Source organism: Thermobia domestica, chromosome 18, assembly GCF_964235325.1.
Source record: "Thermobia domestica chromosome 18, izTheDome1.hap1.1, whole genome shotgun sequence".
Lineage (NCBI taxonomy): Eukaryota > Metazoa > Arthropoda > Insecta > Zygentoma > Lepismatidae > Thermobia > Thermobia domestica.
Genome location: NC_137471.1, coordinates 154610779 through 154621704, shown reverse-complemented (window position 1 = coordinate 154621704; position 10926 = coordinate 154610779). Strand labels below are relative to the sequence as shown.

General features: G+C 37.0%; 2 protein-coding genes across 2 annotated transcripts; one reads left to right on the top strand and one right to left on the bottom strand.

Moving 5' to 3' along the window:
* Positions 1 to 2380: 2380 nt before the first annotated feature.
* LOC145675320 (uncharacterized) lies at positions 2381 to 2965 on the bottom strand. Its single transcript, XM_081745713.1, has one exon. The coding sequence runs from the start codon at positions 2963 to 2965 to the stop codon at positions 2381 to 2383; it is 585 nt and encodes a 194-aa protein (XP_081601839.1).
* Positions 2966 to 9534: 6569 nt separating this feature from the next.
* On the top strand, positions 9535 to 10119 carry LOC145675319 (uncharacterized). Its single transcript, XM_081745712.1, has one exon. The coding sequence runs from the start codon at positions 9535 to 9537 to the stop codon at positions 10117 to 10119; it is 585 nt and encodes a 194-aa protein (XP_081601838.1).
* Positions 10120 to 10926: the final 807 nt, after the last annotated feature.

The following is a 10926-nucleotide window of genomic DNA, read 5'->3' as shown; positions in this document are numbered from 1 at the left end:
AAAAAATGAACTTTAAAGGTCCATAGGTTTTTAAATTATGGGACGTACCGTTGTCGGGTCATGACTTTAGTTAGGCACTAATATGTGCCCTATGCAAAAATGCATGTTTCAGAATCCTAAGGTACTCAACCAATAATTTTTATAGAGGGAGTTTGGCTACAGGCATATAAGTTCAAGTACTCACCAATTACCTCTATAAAAATTGTTGCGGAAATGCCCCAGGATTCTGAAACATGGATATTTGGATAGGCCATATATTAGTTCCTAAGTGAAGTCTTGACCCGACTACAGGACGTCCCATAATTTAGGAGCTATGGACCTTTAAAGTTCATTTTTTCATGTTTTCGGCAGCCTATAACTACGAAAGGAAGCATTTGGGCACCCAGGTTGGTCTACCATTCGTCTCATCTTGATGTCAGGAGTCATCTCCCAAACGTTGTCGGTGTTGGTTTGAAAACCCAGTAGAAGTTGGTGAAAGGCAATATATCTGTCAAACTTCCTCCCAACTGTACTTGCCTCCGTCATTTCAACTCTTAGTGCAAAGCATTCTTATATATTTTTTTAAATGATTTACTTGGCGGAAGTCAACTCAAACCAACATATACTGCATTTTATCTTTCTCTTTACCCGATAACTTGAAGTAACATATTCATATAGTATGTACTGTCTAATAAATTAAATTGTTTATATATATAATATTAATTGTATATTTATTTTAGGTAGTGCAATTAATATTCCTGATCAGTGAACTGAAGGCTAAAGCTAGCATACATAACGTTATCTGTAGCCGCGGGTTGGATTCTACTCGTAGTAACACTGATTTCAAACTTCATGCCTTTTTGAGGCATGGCTTTTTAACATAACTTGAAGAAAACAGAAAAAGCTTAAAAACCAATATCTTTAGAAAAAACTGCTTTCGTTGTAAACGGATCCGGTTTACGAAGAACAACGAAACTCCACTCTGGTGAGAAACGAAACTGGGTTTGAAGAAACTTGAGACCAGTTTAGCTTAAATCCGAACCGCTTTTGGAAAAAACAGAAACCGGGCTTGGAGATAAAACCGAATCGGTTTTTGAAAAAACCGAAACAGATTCCTGAAAAAAACGAAACTGGCTTCCGAAAAAACCGAACTGGCCCCGGTGAAAACCGAACAATTTTTTGAAGAAAACCGAAACCGGTTCCGGTGGAAAAAACCGAACCTTTTTTGGAGAAAACACAAACCGGTTTCGGCGAAAAAACGAAATGTTGGTTTTTCGGTTTTCGGTTCTTTGGAAACCGGTTTCTGGTTTTTATAAAAACCAGTTTTGCCTATCCCTAGTATATACCCGTATACTATACAACCACATATATATCTATATATAAATATATATACTATAACATATACATATACACACACACGTATATAGAGATAACTAATATGGACTAATAAATACATAAACACGTGTGAGACAATCAATATATATACCACAATATAATAGATATGTGTATTCATATCTTATACTTTAAGCTTTTTCAACAACCTATTCCACTGTTGGTCGATGATCAGTCCTGAGTTCCAGTTCATAGCTTCATTACCCTCCATTTCTACAAACCGTGCCTCCTTCCATTTCCTAACTATGCTTCTTTCTTCCTAGCCTAAAATTTTTACTTCATTCCAATTAACTGAATGTCCCGTGCCCTTACGTGTTTGTAGACCGCATTTTTGTTCCTTTCTAGCCTAACTTCATCCTTATGTTGTCTTATACGCTCTCTTAGTCTCTTTCCAGTTTCCCCAATATAACACATATCACACTCGCCGCACTGAATTTTATAAATCAGTCCTTTTTTCTCCATCATTACCCCTTGTTCTTCTTCTATCTTCTTCCTTCTTTTTTCCCTTATTACATCCAGAAGCCTCTTGCTCCCTTTTCTGTAAGTTGAGATGCTCCCATCTTCTTAAGCATTCTTTTAATGATTTCTGTTTCTTCTCCCAAACTTTCTATCCCCCACCACATTTTTCTTCTTTCTTCTATTCCTCCTTCACTTTGCTCTCCTTCTCGGCTTATTTCTTTTTCTTCGTTTATCTTCTCCCATCTCCTTCTGTATTTTAGCCTCTTTCTATCGTATCCATTATTCTCCACCTGCTTATGGAATGACTGTATACTCTGTTCCGCCTTGTCTCTTTCACTGGTTATTTGCTTAATTCTATTCTCCATGTTAATGATCAAATTCCTCTTGGTCGAGTAATCTACATCACTTTGGGCGTGGCAATAGTTTCCCGACGCGCAACTTTTTTGATACCATTCTGTATATATCACTCCTTGTTTCCTCCTTATTCTCATATTCAGGAAAATTATAGCCTCTTCCTTTTCTATCTCTAGCTCCAGTTGTATGCCTTTCTCTATATCCTCAATTTCTTTACAAACTTTTCCAATTGCCTTACAGTTCCTTTCAAAATCCCCAAGCAATCGTCAATATATCTAGCAAAAAACACTAATCTGTCACTTCCTTTCATCCTCACTTTCTTCTCCCAGTCGTTCATAGTAATTTCTGCTAGCACTGGACTCAACCTGGAACCTATGCTTAGTCCTTCCTTGATTTTCAATAAATTATCACCTATAACATAATAACTGTTATTCCATATAGTCTTCAAGGCCTCCTTCAGTCCTTCTCCACTCCAACCATTGATCTTCCTATCCTTCATCAATTCAGTGATGACTTTAACAATGTTGTTTCTTCTTAGACTTGGAAACATAGCCTTCACATCGACACTGAAAAGAATTGTTTTAGCTTTGCTCTGTCCTACTTCCTCCAACCTTCTTCTTAACTCAACCGAGTTTTTCACACTGCTACTGTCTTGTTGCCTCCTTAACATTTCCACAACCTTCTTTAACTCCTCCTCCAATGGTTCAACTATATTTCCTAGGCAATATAATACTGGTCTCAGTTTTACCTCCTCCTTATGAACTTTTGGAAAACCTTTCATTACCGGTATCCTACCTTCTTTATTAAGACCTCTTTCAAAACCTGATTTTGTTAGTGATACTAAAACTTTTTCTTTAATTTCCTCACACACAGATCTTTCACCTATCGCCTCGTAAGTATCATCACAGATATCATTCAATGTTTCTTTGTATCATTATTTTTCCATCACCACAATGGCACCAGCTTTGTCCGCTTGTTGCATACATATGTCTTTTCGCTTCTTTATATCCTTCAACACACTGTACTCGTGTTTTGAAAGGTTTCCCTTTGGCTTCTTTATGTCCCTTTCCACATTCACCTTAGCCTTTCTCCTTATCTTATCCCTTATCTCCTTGTCCTGAACTTGAACTATGGCTTGCTCTACCGAGTATATAACCTCTCCTGCGTCCAATCTTTGTTCTTTCACTTTAAACTTATAGCCTAAACTTAACACTTTCTTCTCATCACCCGACAACGTCACATCACCTATTACTACCACCTTTTTGTCAATGTACTTCTCCTGATTTGACTTCCACTCTAACCGCCTTCCCTTTTCCATTAATATTTTAATCACTTTCATATTAAATTCCTCTTCCCACACTTCCAGTCTCTTCATAACTATATCCCTAGTAAATATCAACAAACTATCACTAATGTCACTTTTTAACTGGTATACACATGGTATAGTATTGACTCTCCATCTAATATTCCAGAACATCTAATCATAACTATTTATTACAAATCTTTATGTCACAATGACATTCATGTATGTTCTACCAGGTCGTCCTATTCCCCTCCACTCCAATATATTTCTAATAATTTCCAACATTACCTGATCTCTTCCAATATTAACATCCATAGCCGCTCAGACCAAGAGAAATTGCTTTTAACAATTTTATCACTGCCTCCACTACAGGCTTCATTCACCCATTACCAAAATCAATCCGTTCCTGATCTAACACTACTCCTGACATAGTGATCACATGATCTCTCGCCCACAGTATTTTCATCTACATTCTAGATCCTCTGGAATGTAGATCGCTATTAAACTTACTAAACTCATACAATGTCAGCGACCTATCCTCCTTTTACTGAAAATGAATTTAACCCTTCGAATACCAAGACTGGATCAATTTGGCCCAGATGATGTTTTATAAAGAAATGCTACAATATCAAAGAGAGGTAGTGGGCTAATGCTTTAGGTATTCTTCTATTAACCATTCCGCAAGGCACGTGATTCTTTACTCCTCAAAAATATGTAATCTGTCACATGCTTGCTTTCAAAGCGCACTGCACCAGCAAACCGCTCTGCAAGGACTGTCAGGTGTAATCAAAATACAATGTGTGACAGAATTTATTCCTAACAAAGACAGCGTATTTCTATGTATAAATTTCTAATGTTACCGTACTATAATTCAAGTATTGTTTGAAAGAATCACGAGCCGCCACTGACAGTGTATACTGCGTATAATATGTACTGTAATATACAGAACGATCAGATACATTGCCCTTTTCATTGTACGTTAGAAATTTTAACTCCCTGAATGAAACTTGATATATATATTTTTTTACAAGAAGCAGGAATGGGTCAAAATAACTCACTTTACCTAACATTGTAAGCTTGGTATTCTAAGGGTTAATATACTCTAATCTTTACCATCAATCATTCAACTCGCAACTGAGCAGTTCATCTCTCAAACCGCATATATATCACCTCGTCATCCTAAAATTTCTCCGCGCTACTTTCCTCTAGTTAAACACTCACGTCAAATCTATACGGAATATGTTTGCACTGGCAACCACGAAGCTCTTTAGCATCATAGGGCCCTCCACCGAACAGTGTTTAATTATCTTTAAGTATATAAATTACGACAATGGATTAAAATTTGAAACACAATTTCTGCCATATCACACCCTTCGCAATATTAGATGCGTTTCAACGCATTAGCTGGTAAATTTACCCAAACCTCTTATCCTCTCTTACATCACGATCAGGAATTGCACAGAGACCAAGAAGAAGCTAAAACCTTTGCTTCCTAATTATAGGAGATTTTCACACCTCTATCATTCACTTAGCATTTTAATTATTATCCTGTAGACCATTTCAACCTCAATTCACCACATATTCATCTTCAACCCAACATATCTCCTCACAAAGCACTCACTACCTTCATTTCTACCACGCAAATCACTAATGTCATCTATCATAAATGTTATAATGACCCTGAAATCAATAACATCTATCGACATGTAAGACAAAGTAAACCAATACTGCTCAATCTTAGAAATCATCCAAATTTCTCTTGTTTTTTTAAAATCAAGAATACCGTCCGATACAGCTCAAAAGAATCTTAACCTTTTGTCTCTCGCGCATTTGGAAAAAAGCAAACAGGTGAATAAAAACTCATGATTTTTACGAACGGTTGCATTAGTGGATTCACCCTCTTTGCTATTCCTCAAGTGGTTCCTCCCCCTCTTCCACCTAAAAGCTCGCTGACGTGCTGCAATTGTAGTAGCTTCCAGTACAGGTTGAGGAAATTGTTTCGTCTGTGTTTGCTCTTTTCAAACGCGCGAGTAGTTCCGTAATAAATGTAGCAACCATATATTTTTATGGAGTTGGAAATTTTCCAACGCGCGATCGTTAATGTAATAATTACTGTTTATAAGTAAAGTTTTGTTTTTCTAAGCAATGTTTCACTTCTTGAATACAAGTGAGATACAGAAGTGGCTTGACAATATTAATGATGAGTCTGATACTAACTGTCGAAAATTAGTGGCTGCTAAAAGTGATGCAGATTTAAGAAATGAAAAAGTGAATGAAGATGATATTGATCATGATAGTGAAGCAGATAAGAACAGTGTAGATGCAAACGATATGGATGTGATTTACAGTTGCAGTGAAAATACTTAAGATCGTTTCATTCGGAAAGACAGAAAAAACAAAATGGAAGAACTAACTGGCAGCATCGGCAAAGACAAAGTGCAAAAGCATTGTGAAAAAGATGCTATGACCGAAACTTACTGCTAAGGGTATCACTGAGTAAAGTCATTCTTTAAAATATATATATATATATATATATATTGCCGTGATTGATGAAATTGTAAAATGTACTAACAAGTATTTGGACAAATTACGAACAAGTTTCGAGGAAGAACGCACTGCAACTGTGCAGCAACTTTAAGAGCGGAATTAAGTATTGGCTTTATTTCGACGTCTTTATTTGATTCCCACGAAGAAGGGAGCACGTGATGATGTAAGATCACAGCGGGCATGTGACGGAACAGGAATTCCAATCGTAAGAGGAACAATGAGTTACACGAGCTTTTTACTGCTACATAGGGCATTAGATTCGATGATTTCGAAACCCGAAGTCAGAGAAGAGATGTTGACAAGCTATAGATATACATTGACTTGACACCTAGTCTTCTGTTACAAGTGCTGTTATCGGCTAAGGAATCCACTCTCTTTCAACTAGGCTCTCTCGTTTAGCAACAACTGAACCCTTATTAGCTCAACGCGTGGGTGTGCGATGATTTGAGCTTTAGTTCGCACTTTTGCCACGGATCAAAGCATTCTGACAGCACTATAGCAACAATTCGAAGTGTTCTAGTAATTTATTCAACAATTGCATGCATTATTTCATATAAATGTTACTAAATATATAGTTTGTATCTCAAATTGTCAATATTGGAAAAAAGCAAACGCGCGAGTAGTTATGTTACTAAATTTGGCACGAGTGACAAAAGGTTAACCAAAATCCTAGGAATAAAATATCCTCAAATGACTTCATGTTCATCTTTCTCATTACCATCTTTACCACACCATCAAGCAGGCTCCCGCCCAAAAATTAGCATCTGCGTCTCCTGAACTGCATCCATAAGCAGTATAATACCACCAAGCCATCCTGTCTGGTACTCTTTAATTTAGAGAAGGCATTTATTGACGTGTAGCGTTAGGGTTTACTTTCAAAACTGCTACATTTTCGCCTTCTAATCGCATAATAAAAATATATGGTTGCTACATTTATTACGGAACTACTCGCGCGTTTGAAAAGAGCAAACACAGACGAAACAATTTCCTCAACCTGTACTGGAAGCTACTACAATTGCAGCACGTCAGCGAGCTTTTAGGTGGAAGAGGGGGAGGAACCACTTGAGGAATAGCAAAGAGGGTGAATCCACTAATGCAACCGTTCGTAAAAATCATGAGTTTTTATTCACCTGTTTGCTTTTTTCCAAATGCGCGAGAGACAAAAGGTTAAGATTCTTTTGAGCTGTATCGGACGGTATTCTTGATTTTAAAAAAACAAGAGAAATTTGGATGATTTCTAAGATTGAGCAGTATTGGTTTACTTTGTCTTACATGTCGATAGATGTTATTGATTTCAGGGTCATTATAACATTTATGATAGATGACATTAGTGATTTGCGTGGTAGAAATGAAGGTAGTGAGTGCTTTGTGAGGAGATATGTTGGGTTGAAGATGAATATGTGGTGAATTGAAGTTGAAATGGTCTACAGGATAATAATTAAAATGCTAAGTGAATGATAGAGGTGTGAAAATCTCCTATAATTAGGAAGCAAAGGTTTTAGCTTCTTCTTGGTCTCTGTGCAATTCCTGATCGTGATGTAAGAGAGGATAAGAGGTTTGGGTAAATTTACCAGCTAATGCGTTGAAACGCATCTAATATTGCGAAGGGTGTGATATGGCAGAAATTGTGTTTCAAATTTTAATCCATTGTCGTAATTTATATACTTAAAGATAATTAAACACTGTTCGGTGGAGGGCCCTATGATGCTAAAGAGCTTCGTGGTTGCCAGTGCAAACATATTCCGTATAGATTTGACGTGAGTGTTTAACTAGAGGAAAGTAGCGCGGAGAAATTTTAGGATGACGAGGTGATATATATGCGGTTTGAGAGATGAACTGCTCAGTTGCGAGTTGAATGATTGATGGTAAAGATTAGAGTATATTAACCCTTAGAATACCAAGCTTACAATGTTAGGTAAAGTGAGTTATTTTGACCCATTCCTGCTTCTTGTAAAAAAATATATATATCAAGTTTCATTCAGGGAGTTAAAATTTCTAACGTACAATGAAAAGGGCAATGTATCTGATCGTTCTGTATATTACAGTACATATTATACGCAGTATACACTGTCAGTGGCGGCTCGTGATTCTTTCAAACAATACTTGAATTATAGTACGGTAACATTAGAAATTTATACATAGAAATACGCTGTCTTTGTTAGGAATAAATTCTGTCACACATTGTATTTTGATTACACCTGACAGTCCTTGCAGAGCGGTTTGCTGGTGCAGTGCGCTTTGAAAGCAAGCATGTGACAGATTACATATTTTTGAGGAGTAAAGAATCACGTGCCTTGCGGAATGGTTAATAGAAGAATACCTAAAGCATTAGCCCACTACCTCTCTTTGATATTGTAGCATTTCTTTATAAAACATCATCTGGGCCAAATTGATCCAGTCTTGGTATTCGAAGGGTTAAATTCATTTTCAGTAAAAGGAGGATAGGTCGCTGACATTGTATGAGTTTAGTAAGTTTAATAGCGATCTACATTCCAGAGGATCTAGAATGTAGATGAAAATACTGTGGGCGAGAGATCATGTGATCACTATGTCAGGAGTAGTGTTAGATCAGGAACGGATTGATTTTGGTAATGGGTGAATGAAGCCTGTAGTGGAGGCAGTGATAAAATTGTTAAAAGCAATTTCTCTTGGTCTGAGCGGCTATGGATGTTAATATTGGAAGAGATCAGGTAATGTTGGAAATTATTAGAAATATATTGGAATGGAGGGGAATAGGACGACCTGGTAGAACATACATGAATGTCATTGTGACATAAAGATTTGTAATAAATAGTTATGATTAGATGTTCTGGAATATTAGATGGAGAGTCAATACTATACCATGTGTATACCAGTTAAAAAGTGACATTAGTGATAGTTTGTTGATATTTACTAGGGATATAGTTATGAAGAGACTGGAAGTGTGGGAAGAGGAATTTAATATGAAAGTGATTAAAATATTAATGGAAAAGGGAAGGCGGTTAGAGTGGAAGTCAAATCAGGAGAAGTACATTGACAAAAAGGTGGTAGTAATAGGTGATGTGACGTTGTCGGGTGATGAGAAGAAAGTGTTAAGTTTAGGCTATAAGTTTAAAGTGAAAGAACAAAGATTGGACGCAGGAGAGGTTATATACTCGGTAGAGCAAGCCATAGTTCAAGTTCAGGACAAGGAGATAAGGGATAAGATAAGGAGAAAGGCTAAGGTGAATGTGGAAAGGGACATAAAGAAGCCAAAGGGAAACCTTTCAAAACACGAGTACAGTGTGTTGAAGGATATAAAGAAGCGAAAAGACATATGTATGCAACAAGCGGACAAAGCTGGTGCCATTGTGGTGATGGAAAAATAATGATACAAAGAAACATTGAATGATATCTGTGATGATACTTACGAGGCGATAGGTGAAAGATCTGTGTGTGAGGAAATTAAAGAAAAAGTTTTAGTATCACTAACAAAATCAGGTTTTGAAAGAGGTCTTAATAAAGAAGGTAGGATACCGGTAATGAAAGGTTTTCCAAAAGTTCATAAGGAGGAGGTAAAACTGAGACCAGTATTATATTGCCTAGGAAATATAGTTGAACCATTGGAGGAGGAGTTAAAGAAGGTTGTGGAAATGTTAAGGAGGCAACAAGACAGTAGCAGTGTGAAAAACTCGGTTGAGTTAAGAAGAAGGTTGGAGGAAGTAGGACAGAGCAAAGCTAAAACAATTCTTTTCAGTGTCGATGTGAAGGCTATGTTTCCAAGTCTAAGAAGAAACAACATTGTTAAAGTCATCACTGAATTGATGAAGGATAGGAAGATCAATGGTTGGAGTGGAGAAGGACTGAAGGAGGCCTTGAAGACTATATGGAATAACAGTTATTATGTTATAGGTGATAATTTATTGAAAATCAAGGAAGGACTAAGCATAGGTTCCAGGTTGAGTCCAGTGCTAGCAGAAATTACTATGAACGACTGGGAGAAGAAAGTGAGGATGAAAGGAAGTGACAGATTAGTGTTTTTTGCTAGATATATTGACGATTGCTTGGGGATTTTGAAAGGAACTGTAAGGCAATTGGAAAAGTTTGTAAAGAAATTGAGGATATAGAGAAAGGCATACAACTGGAGCTAGAGATAGAAAAGGAAGAGGCTATAATTTTCCTGAATATGAGAATAAGGAGGAAACAAGGAGTGATATATACAGAATGGTATCAAAAAAGTTGCGCGTCGGGAAACTATTGCCACGCCCAAAGTGATGTAGATTACTCGACCAAGAGGAATTTGATCATTAACATGGAGAATAGAATTAAGCAAATAACCAGTGAAAGAGACAAGGCGGAACAGAGTATACAGTCATTCCATAAGCAGGTGGAGAATAATGGATACGATAGAAAGAGGCTAAAATACAGAAGGAGATGGGAGAAGATAAACGAAGAAAAAGAAATAAGCCGAGAAGGAGAGCAAAGTGAAGGAGGAATAGAAGAAAGAAGAAAAATGTGGTGGGGGATAGAAAGTTTGGGAGAAGAAACAGAAATCATTAAAAGAATGCTTAAGAAGATGGGAGCATCTCAACTTACAGAAAAGGGAGCAAGAGGCTTCTGGATGTAATAAGGGAAAAAAGAAGGAAGAAGATAGAAGAAGAACAAGGGGTAATGATGGAGAAAAAAGGACTGATTTATAAAATTCAGTGCGGCGAGTGTGATATGTGTTATATTGGGGAAACTGGAAAGAGACTAAGAGAGCGTATAAGACAACATAAGGATGAAGTTAGGCTAGAAAGGAACAAAAATGCGGTCTACAAACACGTAAGGGCACGGGACATTCAGTTAATTGGAATGAAGTAAAAATTTTAGGCTAGGAAGAAAGAAGCATAGTTAGGAAATGGAAGGAGGCACGGTTTGTAGAAATGGAGGGT